The sequence below is a fragment of the Cryptomeria japonica genome, chromosome 7 (assembly GCF_030272615.1).
Source record: "Cryptomeria japonica chromosome 7, Sugi_1.0, whole genome shotgun sequence".
Lineage (NCBI taxonomy): Eukaryota > Viridiplantae > Streptophyta > Pinopsida > Cupressales > Cupressaceae > Cryptomeria > Cryptomeria japonica.
In genome coordinates this window covers 278,641,927-278,666,460 of record NC_081411.1, presented here as the reverse complement: position 1 = coordinate 278,666,460, position 24,534 = coordinate 278,641,927, and the positions used below count along the sequence as shown (strand labels likewise).

The window sequence follows — 24,534 nt, the reverse complement described above, 5'->3', positions numbered from 1 at the left end:
ACCTTTCTTGATAACAATTTTAGAGATCTTGCAAGAAATACGTTCAACAAAAGGAAGGGCCACAACTGAGAGTAGAGGAGGTTGAGAGGGCATGGGATTGGAGGAGGCATGGAAATAAGATTCAGCTTGGTGGAAAGCTTTAGAGATTTGCTTATTCGTGTACTCATTCCACTTGAAAACTTGTTGTAGGTGGGATAACTCTTGGTTTAGGTTATCATTGTCACAAATCCAGTAGGCTCTTAGGGAAAGGGTTTTGAGGATGCCAAATTTCTAGCTAGGGTGGTGATGAGAAAGAGGATGAAGATAAAGGTCAGTATGGGTCGCTTTGTGAAACGCTTGACGACTGATGGAGCCATAAGGTTTCTTGAGGATTAAGACATCAAGGAAAGGCAATTGGTCACTCAATTCAAGCACCTTGGTGAAGGAGATATATGGAGCAAGGTTATTGAGGTGAGCATGAAATTATTCAAGCTTGTCAATACCACGAGGCTAACACACATTGGTGTCATCCATGTACCATTTCCACCACTTTGTCTTAAGGGGAAAAGAGTGTAAGGCCATGGTCTCAAAGTGATCCATATATAAGTTGGCTATGACAGGAGACAAAGAGAGAGAGAGAGGAACCCATGGCAACACCGTCCACTTGTTCATAAATGATGTTTTGGAAAGAAAATAAAGTGGACCCCAAACATAACTCCAACAGGGAGGCTATCTCTACATTAACCTTGCATTTGACGATTTCAATGGAGTCAAGAATGGGGACCTTAGTAAAGAGGGAGACCACATCAAAGCTAACTAGGATATCGCGACTATCTAATCTAGTGTCCTTGATGAATTGGACAAAGTGAGAAGACTTCTTGGTAAAAGAATCACATTGACCCATGAGAGGGGTGATTAATTTGGCAAGGAAGGAGGACAACTTGTAACTCAAAGAGCCAATTGTGTCGACAATGAGCCTCATGGGGACATCAACTTTATGAATCTTAGGACCCCATAGATACATGAGGTCACTTCCCTCGAAGGAAGAAGATGCGGCTTGGTAGCATCATCAAAAGAGGAGTTGGAAATAACCTTCTCTTCCTAATCTGTACAATTGGACTTTGACCTCTTGGAAGTCTTGGATATTTGGTAAGATCGAACCTTTTCCATCTGCTAAAGCTTTCTTCATTGTTGATTTTGATTTGTCTGAGGATTGAAACACTATGCTAGGACTTTCTTGGGCTTAGAGAGAATTTTCTTTTTGTCAAACTCACGAATCCCTTGCATTGTCTTCAAATTTTCTAAAACCTTTGTGACAGAACCATTTTATGCTTATGTTGCATAGCATGCCAAGTAGCCATTTCTTTGAAACTTTGTGCCAAACAATCCAAACACTTTATCTATGTTTCCACATTTTTCTTTCCAATATGCTTTTTATAGATACTTCTACCCTGTCACACAACTACAATCCAAGGCATTTATAACCATAATACATGACAAACATATACTTCACCTTGGTTGCATAGGCATGTAAAGACAGCAACAAGAAAGTTTACATTTTCTTGATGATCTTTGAAATCTCTTTGAAAAATACATCTATGCATATCTTGTAATCGACTCATTTCATTTTTTTGAGATGATATCCCTTTGAGCTATTCTATCAAATAGCGAAACCACATTTCTTTATGGCATTATGTCAAATAGTTTGATAAACTTAGTGGAAGTCTTTAAATAGACTCTTGAGGTAGTTACAAGGAGTTATTGGTTCATAAGTTCAATTCTTTGAGCAAGCAAGAAAAAACGGACTTGGAATTAAACTTATTGATCATCCAAGTGAATAGTTCAAAAGTTCAACTTCTTAAGCATTTGAGCAAAAAGGAGTTCAAAAGTTCAAGTTTTTAGCATTTGAGCAATATTTGTTAGGAATTTTTATTTTTAAAGCAATTGAGTAACAAGGAGAAGTTTAAACGAATTTATAAATGAACTCAAAGACATCTATGAAATTATTTTTTATTAAATTGATCAAAAGGTATCAGAATGGGAATAATAATTAATTAAATATATAAAAATTTAAAATAATGTTTAAAAATTGTTAATTCCCATGACCTCCCCTATAGGCTTGATACACAAAATTTATGATAAATTGACTGACAATGAAATTGACCTTGAAATTTTAACTGGAGGTAGACTAGGGTACAATGAGCATAGCCCAAGTTCCTTTTATCATAATGGAAATATGATATTTTAAAATTTTCCAGATAGAGGATAATCAGAAATGAAACATTAAAATTTCTCAAATGATGAAATGGGCTGACAATAAATTGAGAATTGAAATAATGAGGACTTTGTAGTGAAACTTGCATAATTACACCCTTTAAAAACTCTTCCCAAGTATACATTCAAGATAAGCCAGACATTGATTATAATGTCAAAGTTTAAAATTTAGATGTTCCAAAATGGGGGTAACATACCTATGTTGCTCCATAGCTACACCCTAATCAATTATTAACATTTATTCTTTCAAGAACTCTATTCATAAAAAACACACTATTATTTTAAAAATGGATATCACAATTTTTTTTTACTTTAATACACATTAACTCTTATTTTGAGTTAATAGACCATAGATTAGATGTATTGAAATAAGAGATAATGACGGTCACTTTTGTAAGCACAACAATCTATGAAAATATATTCATGTCAACTAAAAAATTATAATATAGATTAAAAAAATTATTTAGATTTGAAATGATTAAGTAGGATAAAATATTTAAATTTTATGATCAATAACATATTCAATTAAACTACAACTACAACTAGCCTACCTATATTTTAAACAATTTATTCTAAAGATGCCAAAATATATCATATATATGTTCATTATTCCAATTAAAAAATTATTATATTCTTAGATTATATTTTATATTAAATCATTATTATATGATAACATTATAATTAATACTAAATAATTATTATATATGACTACATTATTATATTTTAATATATTTTTTATTATTAAATTTTTATATTTGTATTAAATTATTTACAAAAGCAAAAACACTTTTAAAATAAAATTAAAAAATTATTAAAATATTAGATTTTTCTTAAACAAAAAAAACTATTACGACTATATTTTTATTATATTATCATATCAATATATTTCTATCTTATATTTGTTATTATCTTTGTCCTTGAGAAGTAAGTGGATTTTATGTAGACTTTCAATCCCCATGTTGTCATTGTACTAATTACTCTCTTGAAAGTTTAATATTTATATTTCTCCTCATACTATTGAAAAATATCTCCTCTATATTAACTAGCAAAGCCACTAGAGTTGTTTCTACAAATGGATAAGTGCCTTTGTAACTACTTAAGTGAATCCCAATGCATTGTGCAACCTTGTTCGTAAAATGAAATTGCTAGACACATTAGATATATGTAATTATAATCCACATCATGCACATTTGTCGTTCTGAATTATTTAGAGAAAAATGAGATTCTCTCCATGAAAAGCAAAACACTTTTTAAATAAATAATATAATATATCGTACTATTAAGATAAGAAAAACATAACTTTATAAAAGTGGCCAGCTATCTAAAAAGAACTTTACCACCAAAATGATTTGCTTTCCCAACACTAATGCAAGTGGTAGGTAAAGTGCAAAAGTGAGTCACATGAACAAATAACATCAAGACCACATCATGCACATTTGTCGTTTTAAATTATTTAAAAAAATATAAGATACTCTCCATGAAAATCAAAACACTTTTTAAATAAATAATACAAGTGGGTGGGAGGTAAAATGTAAAAGTGAGTCAGGTGAACAAATAACATCAAAATATGATTGACGGGCTATCCACATGTGTGAAGAAAGACACTATTCAATTGGATGGCTTTCCCAACACTAATACAAGCGGTAAGTAAAGTGTAAAAGTGAGTCACATGAACAAATAACATCAAAATATGATTGATGGGCTATCCGTGTGTGAAGACATTATTCGATTGGACAGCTTAAATCACATACTAAGATTTGACTTCTAGACTTAAAAATGTTAACACTCAAAATTAACCCACATTCTTTAGACTTAATATGTTGTTGCTTAATGTGTGAGGTTTAAGGCTGACCCTATTCAACCTTCCATTTATAACTTAGGCGATAGATTAACTCTTTCTGAAAAGAGAAGGTGATGTAAGAGGTCCATCTGGTGTTGAGGAAGGTAGGTTGAGACCATAATGCTTTTTCCTCCATCTTTTGGAGGTGTCAAAACCATTTCTCCAATATCCTTCACGTCTGCTTTCTGCACATCCACAGGCTTCCCCCATCCATAGTCCATGTCGTACACTGGAAATGTTTGAGAACCCACCGCCTTAGTTCCGTACTCCCACCCGGCTTCACTGAGAAAATTTCCGTTACAGGATTCAACCCACTCAATCAGATGATTGATCTATGCTTCCTCAGTGCAAGAACTGATGGCTTGCTGGATAACATCCGCAGCGAAGGAGATGTCGGCATTGATGAGTGTGTGGGCTGTAGTCTGCGCCAAACCCAAAGATATGCAGTTTCCAAAATAAATTGGAAGAAGACGCGGCTTAACACGTCCCCTGCAATCAACCATCACTAAGAAATAAACAGCTTCTTCCAGTGGTACCTCGCGAGCTCTCATTACGCATCTCCAAAAGTGGGCAGCCACTGCAACAAAAGAGCTCGAAGCTCTGCTTCCTTTTTCCAGCTCTTGTATTCTCTCTTCCTTGAAACAAAACGTCGAGCAAATCAAATCGGCCCTTTTCTGAAGAGAGTCTGCGCGTTTTCCCTCGTTCTCCCTAACGGATGTCATTTTGTGCTTTGACTGTGATTCGCCAGGTACAAACTTGAAAATCTTGGCCCCTTTTATCCCAACGCTTACAATATCGTGGGCTTTGTAGGAAATTGACGGGGAGTTCTCTTCTCGTTTGAAAACTGTTCTGTCGTGCTGAGGAGGTTTTACAATGGGAAGGCCTCTGGTACACTCGACCCACGATTTCATGAAATAGTAGAAAGAAGTTCCATCCGCTATAACGTGATGAACCCTGGTTCCGATACAAATTCCTCCTCCATCAAATGCTGTGACCTAAAATAACAATTTTCTTTAACAGAAAAGGATTTTGCAGTCAATGGAAAACGCAAAGAGTTATTGAAATACCTGTATTGATACAAGAGGTCTACTATATTTTTCACACGCAGAGGGATCCACCTCGGGAGCAAGCTTTGGGTAAAAGGGTTTACGCAAAAACCGATCTTTTTCCAATTCTTCGAACGGTACACTGATCGACGCCTCCTTAAATTCCACTCCTCCATCGGTGCAATCGATCTCTGCTCTGCCCGCTTCACCATTTTTCAACCGACCAGCTAAAGGATAGAAATACACTAGAATTGAGGAGAGGCTTTTCTTTAGGCCTTGTATTAATGGAGTGTATTCGATTACAAGAGAGAGTTTGTAGAAGAAAAAGACTTGAACGCTGTCGAAGCGTATCCAAAATAGATCAAGGTTAGAGAGGAACAGGGTCTTCGCCGGAGGTGGGATGGCCGGTTTTACCATACTCGTTCTCCTCACTTTCACAACGGTTTCTGCTCCTTGTTCTGCCATGACTGTATGCTGTAATGCAGTAGATAATGGAAAAAACTGTATAAGTTCTCCAGAAGTTTGCATCTCTTATTATCAATGGACCGTGCAAAACTTATACTAATGACTGACCAGTGGAATTGCTAGACGACACAGCTTTTACGTCATCAATTGAAAAAATTCTTTTTAACTTTATTAAAGTGAATGTCCCCACACCAGCGGCTTACAATGTCCAGAGTTAGATTGACGACTAAGTCAAGTCTAAATGTGAGCCACATGGGCTACCCACTTGAGTATTGTGATGTTAGTTCACATATTTTTAACTATTTAAAGAGTTACCGTTGGATAAGGTTTTCGGATTAGGATTTAAAAATGATAATTCAGATTAAATTATAATAGGAAAGGTTGGCATATTGTTTTAGTTTATTATTAAAAAAGTATTATTTTTATGAAGAAAAAATCTGAAGATTATATACTATTAAAAGTTGTTAAATTGTTTTTAGTTAATTTTAGTTATCACTAGTATATCTACATTTTAAAAATATAGGTAAATTATGCGAAGAGATATCTTATAATAAAAGGAAGCTAATAATTTTATTGATAGTTCTCTTTTAAATATTATGGCACTCTTCCACTATCATTTGAATGTAACAGTTTCATATAGTTGGAAAAAGTGGTGAGGGTTCTATTTTATTTGGAGTAATAAAATCACACCTCCACAAAAATCAAAAGATGTCATATTGCATGCATTTACTCGTCATTTGCATGTCAAATTGTTTCAAAATTGAATTTTTGTTTATAGACATTTTGATGTCATTGTAAATGCCTCTCGACATAATAATTAAGAGAATATTTATTTTCTATTTTGTTGTATTATGTCTATATTAGAATATATTTAGTCAATAGGCTAAATCATGTGAGGTTTCATCCAAAACCTGTCTCACGCTGGTATACATTCGTTTTTCTGTCGGTATACATTCTTCAAGCGCCTGCCGATATATAGTCTTCAAGCACCGACCATCAGCCGGAATGTTTGTCTCACACCATCAAATCAATATTCTTCAAAATCAAATCATATCCTCCAAAATCAAATCACATCCCTGTCAAATCTTACATTTAAATGGGTACCAACTGCTTCTTTGTTTATCTTATCAAAATATCTTCAGTCTTTTTTTCTTTTTACCCATCGCCATTGAATGAGGTATAAAAGAAGCTTTGAATCAGTGCAAACATATAAGAGATTTTGATATTCATTTCCTTCCCCACATCCCTTGTCTAAAGCATGTCATTCTATTCCAAATGCAGTTTGCCTTATTGGCGTGCGTTGCTTGGGATCTTGTATCTTTGCTGCAAATACTCCCATAGCTATTGCCTCACTCCCCTATATTGTGGCCTTAGCTTCATCTTTGAAGCCACTACCGTCTATGTCACATGCTCATGCTTGTGAGTGGCAGGCTATGGTGTAAGGGAAAATAGTGACGTTTTGCAACTTATTGAATTTGTGTTGCAACAGTTGGTGTTACTTAAATAGGTTGTGTATGAAAATATTAAAAACATACATCTTCTACTGAAGCCATACATCAACAGTCCTACAAAGCCGAAGAGAAAACGTGGAGATGAGGTAAACATGAATAGTTCAATTATAGTTCATTTTCTGTTAACTTTTCGAATGTGAATTATATAATATAACTAATATTAATTGCGGTTTGTTTTTCTTGTGCAGGATCCTTCAGAGCCGAGCAATGCGGCGAAGAGGATCGATTTTGATGATCCATCAGCAACTTAGGATGTTATAGATAGTTTTGGGATGCTTACATGTCTATTTGGCATGTATATTTTGTTATGGACATATATTCAAGTATTTAGACATACATTTTGTTTGAGTTGGTGTTTATGCGAGTATTTGTGTATGGACATACATTTGTAATCATTTGACATTTTTATATATACAGATGTTGATATTCGATCATATAAATTGTTGGTCATCTGTGCATGGTGTTATCATGGAAATCTTTAATCTTCATTTGAATAATTAACAATGGTTAATAATGGTTATTTAATGAACAATACAATTCATTTTATTTCATCGTAAGTGTTGTTTGTATAATAAACAATACAATTCATTTAATGAACAATACAATACAATTTATTTAATGAACAATACTTGATACAATTCATTATTACCTTATGCATCGTCCTATTTTTCCCCCACCTTGGTCGAATGTTCAGGGTCATACCCTACCAACGTCGTCCCTTGAGCGCCCTAAGTGCTAAAATTCTCAAACTTTGACAGGCCCTAACTCGGAATCTGTGGCACCTACAAATGATCGGTTTGAACCTACGGGGCCACGAGAGGGGTCCTTACAAAATCCTATCTCAGTTTTCAAGTTTCCCTACGATTTTATTAGGGCAACAATTTTTCGGTTGGCGAAAAAATCATCAGTCTCATTCATTTGAATGTTGTTGCGTGGCTAATTTCTTATTCATCTCATCACGATGACAAACTGTCAGCTCCAACATGTCCAGTTAGGCATTATTCCCCTATGCATGCTCCTATTTTGCCCCCCACTCCGGTCGACACGCTCAGGGTCATACCCTACCGACGTTGTCCTTTGAGTGCCTTAAGTGCTAAAAATTGTCAAACTTTCACAAGCCCTAACTCGGAATTTGTGGCACCTGCGAACGATCGGTTTGAACCTACGGGGCCATGAGAGGGGTCCCTACAAAATCCTATCTCAATTTTCAAGTTTCCCTACAGTTTTATTAGGGCAGCAATTTTTCAGTTGGCGAAAAAATCGTCAGTCTCATTCATTCGAATGTTGTCTCGTGGCCAATTTCTTGTTCTACTCGTCGCAATGCTAACTGTCAGCTCCGACATGTCCCAGTTAGGCATTATTACCCTATGCATGCTCCTACTTTTTCCCCCCACTCGATCGACGCTCGGGGTCATACCCTACCGGCATCGACCCTTGAGCGCCCTAAGTGCTAAAATTGTCAAACTTTGACGGGCCCTAACTTGGAATCCGTGGCACCTGCAAATGATCCGTTTGAACCTACAAGGCCACGGAGGGGTCCCTACAAAATCCTATCTCGGTTTTTCAAGTTTCCCTACGGTTTTATCAGGGCAGCAATTTTTTTGTTGGCAAGAAAATCGTCACTTATTCATTTGAATGTTGTCTTGTGGCCAATTTCTCATTCTTCTCGTCGCGATGATGAGCTGTCGGCTCTGACATGTCCAGTTAGACATTATTACCCTATGCATGCTCCAATTTCCCTCCCCACTTGGTCGAACGCTCAGGGTCATACCCTACCGATGTCGTCCCTTGAGCGTCCTAAGTGCTAAAAATTGTCAAACTTTGACGAGCTCTAACTCGGAATCTGTGGCACCTGCAAATGATCCGTTTGAACCTACAAAGATACGAGAAGGGTCCCTACAAAATCCTATCTTAGTTTTTAAAGCATCCCTACGGTTTTATTAGGGCAACAATTTTATGGTTGGCAAAAAAATCATCAGTCTCATTCATGCAAATGTTGTCTCGTGGCCAATTTCTCATTTTGCTCGTTGTGATGATGAACTGTCAGCTCTGACATGTCCAGTTAGGCATTATTACCCTATGCATGCTTCTATTTTTACCCCCCCACTCAGTCAAACTCTCGGGGTCATACCCTACTGGCGTCGTCCCTTGAGTGCCCTAAGTGCTAAAAATTGTCAAACTTTGCGAGCCCTAACTTGGAATCCATGGCACCTATGAACAATCTGTTTGAACCTACGGGGCCATGAGAGGGGTCCCTACAAAATCCTATCTCGGTTTTTCAATTTTTCGTACGGTTTTGTTAGGGCAACAATTTTTCGGTGGGCGAAAAAATCATCAGTCTCATTCAATTAAATGTTGTTTCGTGACCAATTTCTTGTTCTGCTCGTCGCGATGACGAACTGTCGACTCCGACATGTTCAGTTAGGCATTATTACCCTATTCATGCACCTATTCCCCCCCCCCCCACTCGGTCAAACGCTCGGGGTCATACCCTACCGACGTCGTCCCTTGAGTGCCCTAAGTGCTAAAATTGTCAAACTTTGACAAGCCCTAACTTGGAATCCGTGGTACCTGCGAATGATTTGTTTCAACCTATGGGGCCACAAGAGGAGTCCCTACAAAAGCCTATCTCGATTTTTCAAGTTTCCCTATGGTTTTATTAGGGCAGCAATTTTTCGGTTGGCAAAAAAATCGTCAGTCTCATTCATTCGAATATTGTCTTGTGGCCAATTTCTTGTTCTACCCGTCGCGATGATGACCTGTCGGCTCCGACATGTCTAGTTAGGCATTATTACCCTATGAATGGTCTTATTTTCCCCCCCCACTTGGTCGAATGCTCGGAGTCATACCCTACCGGCTTCGTCCCTTGAGCACCCTAAGTGCTAAAAATTGTCAAACTTTGACGGGCCCTAACTCGGAATCCATGGAAGCCTTGGTGTGCGGTCTCGATTGCCGATTCTTAATTTCAAAATGTCCTTTACATTGGGTGACACTCTAGAATTAGAGTGCCAAAATTATTGAATCTCCTCCTTCACAATGTCAGTCAACTTTCTATCAACATGTGGAAGCCTCCCACCAAAAGTCCATGTATCTTGTTGAAGTGGATTGTCAAGTCTTTGTCTTCGTGCAAGTGCTCTATCCAAAATTTTGCGGTTTATGTTATAATCAACACAAGTTTGTCTCATTTGACGAGCCTTCCTCAATTGATGTCTTACTAAGGAGGTTGTATTCACTCTTCAAGCGGCTCTCTTATCTCTTTCTTTGGTATTCTTTCCAATATAATTGAGAGCGTCAAATATATTTTTTGCAATAATAGAATTTCTCTCCATCTTCTTGTTCATACGAATCTTCAATTTGTTTAGCAATGGTCTCATCTTTATCATCTTTAGCAATTGAACAAAGAGTTGGCATTGCTCGGTCAATGTCTTATTGCTAAAATTTTGGTCGAAAAGTTGTGTATCCCACAACTGAACGGTTCTTGTTGACCTCTTGCCTTCAAGATTCACAATAATATTCTCATCAATTTCAAATAACCATTTTGGGGTTCTTAAAGGTCCTGGATTTGGAATTTGTCTTTCATCCATGAGAGGGTCTTCATTTCTAAAGTAATTAGGTGTTACATATGGCTCATTTGGTTGAGCAATTCCACCTTCAATGTCAAATTTTTCCACATTTTCACCTCCTATGTCAAAATTTTCCACATGTTGAGCACTTTCATTATCACTTTCAACATTTTCAACATTTTCAAAATTTTCACTTTCAATAACTTTTGACACATTTGCAAATTCAATTTCCTCTTCACTTGAAGTAACATTACCAATATTTAACATACCTTGTATTCTCCTCCTACGACATTCTCTATCTCTTTCTCTATACACTTCAATTTGGTCATTTGAAAGTTTTCTTTTGCATTTAGACTTCTGAGGACTACTACTCCCCATTTACCTCCATACAAATGCTCCTAAATGATTGACAATGTAAGATTTGACTTTAAGAATCTCCCAAAAGCACAAATTCGTCTCAACCTGTCTGAAAACCTGTGATCATCGACATAAAATAGAATATGCATACTATGGGCCGTTAGAATCCACAAAATGGCCCAGAAGGATCTTTTTTATTTACAAAAATCGGATATTCGATTTTAATGTATAAATTTTTTGTCCCAAAATTTTTTCCCGTTGCCGCCTTTTTTTTACTATTGCCACATTAATGGCAATGGTAGAAATTGGATTTTCGATAAAATCCGATATCCGATTTTATTAGTCATATTTTAGAGGGAGAGAGAGAGAGAGAGAGAGAGAGAGAGAGAGAGAGAGAGAGAGAGAGAGAGAGAGAGAGAGAGAGAGAGAGAGAGAGAGAGAGAGAGAGAGAGACAAAGATAGAGATAGAGATTAGGAGAGAGAGAGAGAGAGAGAGAGAGAGAGAGAGAGATGGGTCATAATGTGTCATTATGGGTCATTCAGGGTCCTAAGGGGTCCTATGGTGTCCTAGGACACCATATGACCCCTATGGACACCATATGACCCTTAACGACACCATATGGTGGCATAAGGGGCCGTATGTTGTCCTTAGGGGTCATATGGTGTCCCATGAACCCTTATGACCCCTTAGGACACCATACGACCTGTTATGACACCAAATTGGGTCGTTATGGGTCTTATGGTGTCCTAAGGGGTCATATTATGTTCTACAACCCCTTAGGACACCATATGACCCCTAATGACACCATATGGTGTCATAAGGGGTCCTATAGTGTCCATAGGGGTCATATGGTGTCCTATGGCCCCTTAAGAAACCATATGACCTCTTAAGACACCATATTGGGTCATTATGGGTCATATTGTGTCCTAATCGGTCATATTGTGTCTTATGACCCCTTTAAGACACCATATGACCCCTTAGGACACAATATGACCCCTTATGACACCATATTGGGTTGATTTGGGTCCTATGGTGTCCTAAGGTGTCATATTGTGTACTACGACCCCTTAGGACACCATATGACCCCTATGGACACCATATGACCCCTGTCATATGTTGTTGTTAGGGGTCATATATTGTCCTTAGGGGTCATATAGTGTCCCATGAACCCTTATGACCCCTTAGGACATCATACGACCCGTTATGACATCATATTGGGTAGTTATGGGTCCTATTATGTCCTAAGGGGTCATATTATTTCCTACGACCCCTTAGGACATCATATAACCCCTAACGACACAATATGGTGTCATAAGGGGTCCTATGGTGTCCATAGGGTTCATATGATGTCCTACGACCCCTTAGGACACCATATGACCACTAACGACACCATATGGTGTCATAAGGAGTCCTATAGTGTCCATAGGGTTCACATGATGTCCTACGACCCCTTAGGACACCATATGACCCCTTAAGACACCATATTGGGTCTTTATGGGTCCTATGGTGTCCTAAGGGGTCATATTGTGTCCTACGACCCCTTAGGACACCATATGACACCTTAGGACACCATATGACCCCTAACGACACCATATGGTGTCATAAGGGGTCATGTGGTGTCCATAGGGGTCATATGGTGTCCTAAGACCCCTTAGGACACCATATGACCCCTTAAGACACCATATTGGGTCGTTATGGGTCTTATGGTGTCCATAGGGGTCATATGGTGTCCTAGGACCCCTTAAGACACCATATTGGGTCATTATGGGTCATATTGTGTCCTAATGGGTCATATTATGTCATATTACCCCTTTAAGACATCATATGATCCCTTAGGAAACAATATGACCCCTTATGACACCATATTGGGTCGCTATGGGTGCTATGGTGTCCTAAGGGGTCATATTGTTTCCTACGACCCCTTAGCACACCATATGACCCATAACGACACAATTTGGTGTCTTAAGGGGTCATATGGTGTCCTAGGACACCATATGACCCCTTTGGACACTATATGACCCCTAACGATAGCATATGGTTTCATAAGGAGTCGTATGTTGTCCTTAGGGGTCATATGGTGCCACATGAACCCTTATGACCCCTTAGGACACCATATGACCCATTATGACACCATATTGGGTCGTTATGGGTCCTATGGTGTCCTAAGGGGTCATATTTCCTCCTACGACCCCTTAGGACACCATATGCCCCCTAACGATACCATATGGTGTCATAAGGGGTCCTATGGTATCCATAGGGGTCATATGGTGTCCTACAACCCCTTAGGACACCATATGACCCCTTAAGACACCATATTTGGTCGTTATGGGTCATATTGTGTCCTAATGGGTCATATTGTCATATGAACCTTTAAGACATCATATGACCCCTTAGGACACAATATGACCCTTTATGACACCATAAATTGGGTCACTTTGGGTCCTATGGTGTCCTAAGTGGTCATATTGTGTCCTACGACCCCTTAGGACACCATATGACCTATAACAACACAATTTGGTGTCTTAAGGGGTCATATGATGTCCTAGGACACCATATGACCCCTAACGATACCATATGGTGTTATAGGAGGTCGTATGTTGTCCTTAGGGGTCATATGGTGTCCCATGAATCCTTATGACCCCTTAGGACACCATACGACCCGTTATGACACCATATTGGGTTGTTTTGGGTCCTATGGTGTCCTAAGGGGTCATACTATGTCCTACGACCCCTTAGGACATCATATGACCCCTAACGACACCATATGGTGTCATAAGGGGTCTTATGATGTCTATAGGGGTCATATAGTGTCCTACGACCCCTTAGGACACCATATGACCCCTTAAGACACCATATTGGGTCGTTATGGGTCCTATGGTGTCCACAGGGGTCATATTATGTCCTACGACCCCTTAGGACACCATAGGACCCCTAACGACATCATATGGTTTCATAAGGGGTCCTATGGTGTCCTAAGGGGTCATAGGATGACCCCTTAGGACACCATAGGACCCAAAGCGACCCAATATGGTGTCATAAGGGGTCATATTGTGTCCTAAGGGGTCGTATGATGTCTTAAAGGGGTCATATGACACAATACGACCCATTGTCCCCTTATGACACCATATTGGGTCGTTATGGGTCATATTATCCCCTTATGACACCATATTGGGTCGTGCATCCCAAAGCACCAGAACGTTGAGAGTCATACCCTACCGGTGCGATCTCTCAAGTGCCCTAAGTCCAAAAAATTGTCAAAATTTGACGGACTATTTCTTCCAATCCACGACACATATGGTTGATCTGTTTGATCCCGTGGGGTCACGTGAGGCTCCTCTACAATGGCCTATCTCAGTTTTTGACAACTCAGAGCCATTTTCAATTAGTAGCATTTTTTCGCCTGCTCCAAAAACCGTCAGTTGCTTGCAAGGAAAAGTTGCAAGATTGGCTAGAATTGATTTGATTCGTCGTATGCACAAACCGACGTCACGACGCATTTAGGTGGGTAGGTTTACGCTAGGAATGCCCCTATTGTGCATCCCAAAGAACCAAAACTTTGAGAGTCATACCCTACCGACGCAATGTAGAAGTTGCTTGACAACTTTTTTGACAATTTTTTTGACAACAATGACAATTTTTGCTCAAATTGTATCTAGTCTCAATCTATGACCCCTATGACCCGATAATGACTCAAATAATTATCTATGATTATACAAGAATCAAGAATTCTCATGATTGACCAAGGACAATCACATATACTCAAAACATAGTCACAAAACATTGACACACAAAATAGTCACAAAACATTGTCACATATTATTCAAAAAATTTGCCTCTAAATATGGTCAAATCAGCTCTTGGCTATTTGATTATACAAAAAATTGTCTTCCAAATTATCTCATGGGCTTTTATACAAAATTTGGCATTACAATATGTGCGATTTAGCTCATCGCCATTTTAATATACAAATCATCTCATGGACTTTTATACAAAATTTGGCATTACAATGTGTGATTCAGCTCATCGCCATTTTAATATACAAAATTTGGCATGTACATATGTACAAATCAGCTCATTGCCACTTAAATATACAAAATTATGCCCCTAAACATGTAAAAATCAGCTCATAGGCATTTATATATACAAAAAATGAATATAGAACAATTCGTCAATGATTTATACAAAATTCTCAAAATCATTCTACTCTAAACCGTAGAATCAACCAAGTGAGCCTTCAGGATTGGCTCTAACCCGTATTGTGTCAAGTATTTCCTCATGGTCAGATTCATGAACTTTCCATAAAATCCTATTATGAGGTCTACCATGATACTTCATCAAATTAATATTTGTTGCAACAACAAGGTTATAGAAATAAAGAATATGTCTGTGTGTTTCAAAGTCCTCGAACAACCAAACATCATAATTCTTAATAGGGTATCTTTGAAGCCATGTTCCTGTCATGACAACAAACCCTATTGGGTACTCAATACCCTCTCCATCAATGATTGTGGTTGTCAATTTTCTTTTAGGCTCAACACAACGACACAAATAGCAATCTGTTCCTTCTTCATTGTTCTCTTCTGCAACAACTGCATACACATGACCTACATTTTATAAGTTTTAATTCATACCAAAAATAAAGTATGATGTACAACAAAATGAACCAAAAAGAATACTTGCAAAAAAATTAACTCAAAAATCACCTAAATCTACTAGGTCGGATACATGGTCAAAATCCACTGATGTCTCCATCTGGCTCAATTGTAGTGCTTTGGGAATTTGATATGAATCAATGGGAACCAACGGTCTACAAGACCATTTGTCAATGTTGCAAACCACCACATATAACACAAGAGCCTTCCAAACAAGGCATCTTATAATAAATGCAACCATCATGTCCATTACATAGCACACTTGAAATATTCTCTTGCCGACTTAGGAGGTGCTTGTATATTACATTCTTGCAAAACATCGTTAGTGTGCAAAGTAGAACAAATATGACGAAAAATATCATAATGCACGGAAAATTCAATATGCATCCTACAACAACACGTGGTGTGTACATGATTAATCTTAATATAAAAAGGTTTTGCCATTTCAAAAAATCTTTGAGAAATTTTTATTTGAGGAAACTTTTGAAGGAATCTTTGATAAAATTTAGTTTGAGTCATATCCAAATAGTGTTTCGCATGTGGCTCACAATTTTTAGACCCAATTCATCTTCTAACAACATCTCTTTGGTTGGGCGATACTCTTGTGTTGTCATGCCAAAAATTTTCAATTAATGTTTTTAGTGCATCTACAACAACCTTGTCTTTGCAAGGTAGTCTACCCAAGAATGCCCAAAGAGAATTATTGTTAGGTTCCTCTATTTGTTCTTGCCTCTTTAATGCTTTACTTAATGTTGTTCTACTAACATTTAATGACTTACTTGTTTTGCTTATCAAACAATCTTTTTTTATTTTCTTGCTCATTATGGTTGATGTAATGACACGTCGAGTAGAATTAGAATCTTTACTACATGATTTTGAACCAATAGATTGATATGCATCAAATAGATTTCTGACAATAGTTCTTTCACTATTAACTTTCAGATGATCTTAGGCCTAGAATTTTCATTGTCTCTCTAAAATTCAAATTTTTAATCATTTGAACAATTAATTGACATCTTGCTATTTGATTTAAGTTGTTAAAATTGTTTTTCCATACTCTTTTAACCATTCTCCTACAAGTTCGTTCATTCATTTTATTGGCATTGACTTCAATATATTCTCATCATTGTCAATTAGATACTTTGGTTTCCTACGAATGATTCTAGGAGGTGTTAACATCGGTGCATTATGTACATTCAATTCATCAAGTAGAGAAGGTGTAATATGTTCATCATTTAATTGATTATTCAATGCGTTATCTTCTTCAATTGCATTAGGTTCAAATGGTAAATTATCAATGTTTCTTCTTCAATTGCATTAGGTTCAAATGGTAAATTATCAAATGTTTCTTCTTCAATTGCATTAGGTGCATTATATTCATTTGGTAAATCAAATTGAGATGTTGAGGATGACATACCTTCTTCTCCCATTGTTCTTATGTCACACAATTTCTTCATACGCTGCTTTTGTCTTCCTTTTGAGCCTCTCGTTGTTCCATCGTTCCTCGCTTGTTCTTTCCCATGGTTGATATCGGTTGACCTAAATAGAATCATATTACATATATATGTAAAGAAAAGTTCAAAAATAAATAAATAACCATAAATATCATCTTATCACTATTTTTTGGATCAAACTATTAAACAATCACAATTCAATCATTTGAAACCATGCAAAAACAAAAAAACTAATAAAAACAACAATTCAATCATTTGAAATCATGCAAAAATAAAAAATTCACTTACTTTTATGTATACAATAGTGATAGAAGTGCAGACACGGTTCCAGTGGGACCTTCAATGACCTCAAAAACTTCTTTTGAGGTCGTTGAGGCTCTTGGGCAACTAGAACTATGTCTATAAACTGCGTATGCACTACATTAATAACCGCATACGCACTGTTAGACCATAAAATGTTGACAAGCCCAACAATATTTTTTTTTCCCATTTTGGGCTAATAAGTAGCGCGTACATGCTACTAAGCCTAAAAATATTATCGCAGGGTAACAAATAATGGGAATAGTACCCCATACGTGCTTATGAGTAATAAGTACTGCGTAAGCACTACTAAGCCTTAAAAAAGTTATGGCAGGCCAGGAAACTAATAGTTTCAGTACCTTGTACGCAGTCTTGAGAGAGAGAGAGAGAGAGAGAGAGAGAGAGAGAGAGAGAGAGAGAGAGAGAAGAGGGGGTGGGAGCGAAGAAGGGGTATGGAGGAAGGGAGAGGGAGAGAGGGAGAGAAGAGGGGGGGAAGGGAGAGAGAGGAGAGGGAGAGAGAGAGGGAGAGAGGGAAGGAGGGAGAGAGAGAGAGAGAGAGAGAGAGAGAGAGAGAGAGAGAGAGAGAGAGAGAGAGAGAGAGAGAGAGAGTGGGAGAGAAGGGGTATGGAGGAAGGGAGAGGGAGAGAGAGGGAGAGAGGGAGAGAAGAGGGGGGGAAGGGAGAGAGAGGAGAGGAAGAGAGAGAGAGGGAGAGAGGGAAGGAGGGAGAGGGAGAGAGAGGGAGAGAGGGAGAGAAGAGGGGGGAAGGGAGAGAGAGGGTGAGAGATAGAGGGAGGGGGAGACAGAGAGAGGTAGAGGAAGGGAGAGAGAGAGAGAGAGAGAGAGAGAGAGAGAGAGAGAGAGAGAGAGAGAGAGAGAGAGAGGAGGGAGAGGAGAGAGAGGGAGAGGGAGGGAGAGAATGAGAGTGAGAGAAGAGGGCGGTGGGAGAGAAGAAGGGGTATGGAGTAAGGGAGAGGGAGAGAGAGTGAGAGGGGGGGTGGGAGAGAAGGGGTATGGAGGGAGAGAGGTAGAGAGAGAGAGAGAGAGAGAGAGAGAGAGAGAGAGAGAGAGAGAGAGAGAGAGAGAGAGAGAGAGAGAGGTATGGAGGAAGGGAGAGGGAGAGAGGGAAGGAGGGAGGGAGAGGGAGAGAGAGGGAGTGAGGGAGAGAAGAGGGGGGAAGGAAGGGAGAGGCAAGGAGAGGAGAGGAGAGAGGGAGGGAGAGGAGAGGGGAGAGGGAGAGAGATGGAGAGGAGAGGGGAGAGGGAGAGAGAGGGAGAGAGGGAGAGAATATGGGGGGAAGGGAGAGGTAGAGGGAGGGAGAGAAGAGGGGGGAGGGAAGGTAGAGAGAGAGAGAGAGAGAGAGAGAGAGAGAGAGAGAGAGAGAGAGGGAGAGAGAGAGAGAGAGAGAGAGAGAGAGAGAGAGAGAGAGAGGGGAGGGGTCTTAAGGGGTCATAGGATACCATATGACCTCTTAGGAAACAATACAACCTAGATAATGACACCTAAGGGGTCATATGGTGGGTTGATAAAATGATATATTAAATTTAAAGTTATGAATAGAACATCATACAACGAGACTCCAAGCAAACAAACAACGAGGCTTCACTAAAAAGCAAGTGTAAGAGCTTGACCTAACCCTAAGAGTACTGCCTAAGTTCTAAAACATATGATGCTATTAAATTTGCAAGGATATAAGACTGATCTTGATTGTGACTATAGGAATTACACAATTGATTTCTTTCATGGGTATGTACCGTTCCAAGTTGTTTGACAAGTGATGATCATCATATACTACCACTGCCATGCATACAACAAACTTTAATTTCTTTAGGTGACAGACGTTGTGTAACAACATGGGAACTCTCACATACCCACCACTATCATTCTATAGGACATCATCTGTGTTACTCTCCCTCTTTCTCTGCCTACCTGTTGTTTTCTTCTGAAAAACATATTGCAGGTACTCTGACTCATCATGTTGCTTTGTTGACACTATTTCCCACATCTACTCTGCTCATTAAAAACACATTCGAGAAGAATATTGCTACAGGTTTCCTTCTTTGTCACAGTAAGACACCCGTGGTTCAATTTCAAACCCTATTCCTCCTATTCAATATACACACAAAAATCCATCTGTCAAATTTTTTAGGAGAGGATACATGATAAAAATCAAAGAGGAAGTTGGAGACAAGAAATAAATTCACTTACTTCTATAGAAGTGCAGACATAGTTGCAGTGGGGTATGGAGGGAGAGAAGAAAAGAAAGAGGGATGGGGTATGGAGGAAGAGAGAGACACACAGAGAGAGAGAGAGAGAGAGAGAGAGAGAGAGAGAGAGAGAGAGAGAGAGAGAGCTTGTATGTGTTTGAGAGGGAGAGACGATACACTTACATGTGTATATATATGTTTAATATATTATATATATACATATATTATATGAATATAAACATATTATATATACAATGTCATATTATACACATATTATATATTACATATATTATATGTATATACACATTATATATTACATATATTATATGTATATAAACATATTATAAATAGAATATCATATTATACAATAGCGCATACGCGCTGTTAATAGTAAAGGTAGCACGCACGCATTGTTTATAGGGAAACACGCACGTACGTGCTGCTTACACTATAAGTACACCGTACGTGCTTTTTAAACCATAAGCACCCCGTACACGCTTTTGACTGTTTAGGCTTGGAAATAGGCCTGGATGAGAAAGCTACAGATTGGAAGTTTGATTTCCCTCCATTTCTCATTTTTGACGTGTTTTATTTTATCAACTTGGTTTATCGACTTTGTCATCATCAGTTTACACTTCATAAAGTGGGTATTTCTAAAATTGCCACCATATTTTCACCCATCTTTTGAGCTTTCTAACCATATAATTTTTTTTCAATTTGAACAACAATAAAATATTATTATTGAATTTCTTTTACTAGTGTCTCCATAGTTCTCATAGACATAGGTGCACCATTTTTTGAATAACTTTTGATATACTTATCCAAATTTAAAAAAACTTTATATATTATTGTAGTGCACTTGATTCTTTACAATTTAAAAAAAAAAATGTATTTTCAATTTGTTTAGTGCAACTTATGCTTCGCGCACGAACAGGTACCTAATTTTCAGGATGTGGTTGATTGGAAAAATCATAAGAAAAAAATACTGAATAAAAAATAACAAAAAAATACACATCTTCTAGTGCTCACTCTGAACTATCTTTCTGCCAAAGGATGTGTCAAAATATTAAATCTAACTATGACTTTTTTGATGCACACGTCAGACACTATGTTATGTTTTTCAGAAAAAATCAAGGTCAGTTTTTCGTGCATGAAGGATTTGACCCCCTTAATCTTATCCAATTTTGAAAACATTTAGTAGTTTGGAAACTAGATTCAGAGTACTACAATATTTTTTCTTTTATTATCATCATATCTTGAGTGGATGACTTTCAAATTTTGCCTCCAAGTTTAGGTTCACCTGATTTCAAAAAAAAAAGTGTTCACTTATACCCCCCTTGTTGAAGACCATCTTTGTGCACTTACCCATATGAGGTTCATGATAAATAAAAAAGTTAGGCACATTAATGTATTGTATCAATCTTTATAGAGGGTCATACGAGGTTCATGATCAGTAACAAAGTTACCCAGATAAATGTATTGTATAAATTTGCAGGGTTGTGGCTAACTTTGTTATTGATCATGCAGCAACTATGGCCCTGTATAATTATGTTTCTTTGTATGTATGCATAACTTGAAGTTGGTGCGGCCTATCGAAAGCAGGTTGACATGACACTACACCATTTTACTTTTCAAATATTGTCACGTAATGCTAGGTTTTTGTGTTATTTGTTATTCTTGCAAAGTAAGCTTATTTTGATTTTATTGCGGTTGGTTTTCTATTATTTTTTCTGTTTGCTAATCTCCCTCTCGTAGTTTTTCTTTTGTAGTTTTCAGTTCTTTTAGCTTGTACGGTTATGTGGTGGTTGACATCCAATAGTTTAATGCCTTAAACCTGCAGGGGTGTGACATAGTGCAGGTCTATTACAGCAGTATAAAAAGTTGTATAGTTATCAGCACACTATCTACCTAACTTTGTTATTTACCATAACCGACTATTAATGTTTGGAATGTATATTATCTGCCTAACTTTATTATTGTCCATGAATAAAAATTTTATTCAGATAAATGTACTCTATAAATTTGCAGGGTTGTAGGGCCATTACAACAATATAAAACTCTGCATGATTATCAGTACTCATCACTTAACCCTAATTGCTTTTTCATTGAATCCATTCTCACAATTGTTTTGATTTGCAAGTTATCACCTTGTTACAGTTAAACATGATCTATTATCTCCTTTAATTTTGCCTAACTTTGTTATTCATCATGAACCTTGTATCTGAAATGACCATATGAGGTTCATGATCTAAAACAACGTTAGGTAGATAAATGTATTATATAAATCTTTATATAGGGTCATATGAGGTTCATGATCAATACAATGTTTCTCACATTAATGTATTGTATAAATCTGTAGGGTGTCTAACTTTGTTATTGATCATGCACCAACTATGGTGCTCTATAATTATCTTTCTTTGTATGTATGCATATCTTGAAGTTACCGCTGCAGGTTCTATGGAGGTTGACATCCAACACTCTAATGTTGTTAATCTGCAGGGTTGTGCCCTGCTGTACGCCCATTACAACAGTATAAAACTAATCACTCTATCATTGTTTTTCTTTTGCAAGTTATGGTGCTTTTAGGTTATAGGGTTCTCTGGTGGTTGATGCTCAACAGTTTAATGCCTTTACCTTGCAGTATTGTGACGTAGTGCATCACCATTACAGTAGTATAAAGTTTTGTATAATTATCAGTAAATTATCTGCCTAACTTTGTTATTGACCATAACCAACTTTTAATGTTTGGAATATATATTATATTTGTAAGTTTGTTAATGACCATGAATTTCATATCCTTTTCTATAAATTTGTTTATACTTAGTATTGTAATGCCATTTGTCTGCAGGGTTGTGTCGTACTCTACGACCATTACAACAATATAAAACACTGCTAGATTATTAGTATATTATTTGACTAAATTTGTTATTGGTCATGAACCTTGTATGGCCCTCTATAACTATGTTTCTACTCATGGTCCTATTAAGAAAAACTATAAACCCTAAATGCCTTTACCTTGTAGGATTGTGACGTAGTGCATCGCCATTACACCAGTATAAAGTTTTGTATAATTATCAGTAAATTATCTTTCTAACTTTGTTATTGACTGATGCTCTGCAAAAAGAATTAGAAAATCTGTTTGATGGCAACACACACAAAAGCACAAGAAGAAAATGTTAGTGTTAGCAACAAAAGATTATCCTAAACAGGCATATCAAGAGAGATATTAAGCATGAAATAGAAAGCCTATAAACGTAGAATAAAATAGCTAATCAGGATGCTCATAGTTGCTCCTCCCTTGTTCCTCTCCTCTCCAAGTCCCAAATGAGTGTAGCTCTCAGCTTTTAGCACTAGCCATGGATGCCATATGGAGATTCAAGATGGTTGAATATGATAAGCAAATACTATGCAAGAGTAGATAGTGATGCTATGAAAAAGCTCTATGCTAATGCCAGTATAATAACAATACTCTAATGCTTCTTTTTTTTTTTTGCTTGAGGAGAAGGGTTCTATTTATAGAAGAAATGGGGAAATGAAGGGTTAAGATTGAGTAATCTTAACAAGGGTTAGGATTGAAAGATATTCAATCCATGTGAGACTTTCAACCCAATCCCATGTTGACAAGTGTCACCATGAGGAGGCTTGAGAGGAGAGATAAGGAGCATTAAATGCTTGAGGGGACATGATGGTTACCCTAGTCAAAGAAATAAATGCTTTGAAGAGACACATGGGTTACATGAGGGTTAAGTTAGGGGTCAAAGTCCTTAACCATGGGTGCAAGTGGAATTAACCATTAATGGTCATGTAAGAGCCATAAGTGGTTTGGAAGACTTTAGAGGTTAATTTGTTGAACACACAAAGCATTAATTGATTTTCAAAGACTTTGGAGTCTTTGGGAAGTGACTTCAATTTGCTTAGGAATGTGACAATATTTAGGGGATGGATTAGGTTAATTAGGAAAGGTTTAGAAGAATCTAGAAGGGGTTTAGGCATGCAAGTGGATTTTGTAAGAAAATGCAAGTGGGAGGAATTTTGGTATTTTCAATTAAAATAAAATCATTTATTTCAATTAAATGGTGTAATTTGCATTTGGATAAATATTCAAATAAATATTAATTTATTTAAATGAGAAAAAGGAAGATAAACCATTAAAGGCTTGAAGACTTTAAGGAAAACCATTAAAGTCTTAAGAAGACTTTAAGGGAAGCCATTAAGTTTGAAGACTTTAAAGCCATCAAGTTTGAAGACTTTAAGGGAAACCATTAAAGGCTTAAGAAGACTATAGAAGGAAGCCATCAAGTTTGAAGACTTTAAAGCCATCAAGTTTGAAGACTTTAAGGGAAACCATTAAAGGTTTCAAGTGGGTGAGGATAAATAGGATTTTAAATAAATAATTTATTTAAAATAGTTGTGCAACTTGCTTTTGTAGGAAAATACAAGTGGGTGGAGGATAAAGGTGATTTAAATAAATTATTTATTTAAAATAATTGTGCAACTTGCTTTTGTAGGAAAATACAAGTGGGTGGAGGATAAAGGTGATTTAAATAAATTATTTATTTAAAATAATTGTGCAACTTGCTTTTGTAGGAAAATGCAAGTGGGTGGAGGATAAAGGTGATTTAAATAAATGTTAATTTATTTAAATGTGAGAGATGGGATTTTGGGGGATTTAAATAAATATTAATTTATTTAAATGTGAGAGAATATTTAATTAAATAAATATGATTTATTTATTTAATTAATGGTCTAAATTTGGTTAAGTGAATTAAATCAAATAAATTGAATAATTTATTTAATGAATAGGAGAAGAGGGTTAAGATGAATTAATTAAATATTAATTTAATTAATTATTAATTGATGGTTAAATAATCAAATAAATACTAAGTA

General features: G+C 37.1%; 1 protein-coding gene across 1 annotated transcript; it reads right to left on the bottom strand.

Moving 5' to 3' along the window:
• Nucleotides 1-3,803: 3,803 nt before the first annotated feature.
• On the bottom strand, nucleotides 3,804-5,668 carry LOC131027088 (shikimate O-hydroxycinnamoyltransferase). Its single transcript, XM_057957061.2, has 2 exons — nucleotides 5,161-5,668; nucleotides 3,804-5,088 (listed from the first exon to the last, which is right to left on the bottom strand). The coding sequence occupies exons 1-2, from the start codon at nucleotides 5,665-5,667 to the stop codon at nucleotides 4,426-4,428; spliced, it is 1,170 nt and encodes a 389-aa protein (XP_057813044.2). The 5' UTR covers nucleotide 5,668; the 3' UTR covers nucleotides 3,804-4,425.
• Between the last annotated feature and the right edge of the window lie 18,866 nt (nucleotides 5,669-24,534).

What these genes read in the sequence shown, in the direction of transcription:
- LOC131027088 (XM_057957061.2), bottom strand. Translation starts at nt 5,667, where the DNA reads ATGCAAACTTCTGGAGAACTTATACAGTTTTTTCCATTATCTACTGCA. An exon ending in GACCTCTTGTATCAATACAG is followed by an intron (nt 5,089 to 5,160) that starts GTATTTCAATAA and finishes TTGTTATTTTAG; the next exon opens with GTCACAGCATTTGATGGAGG.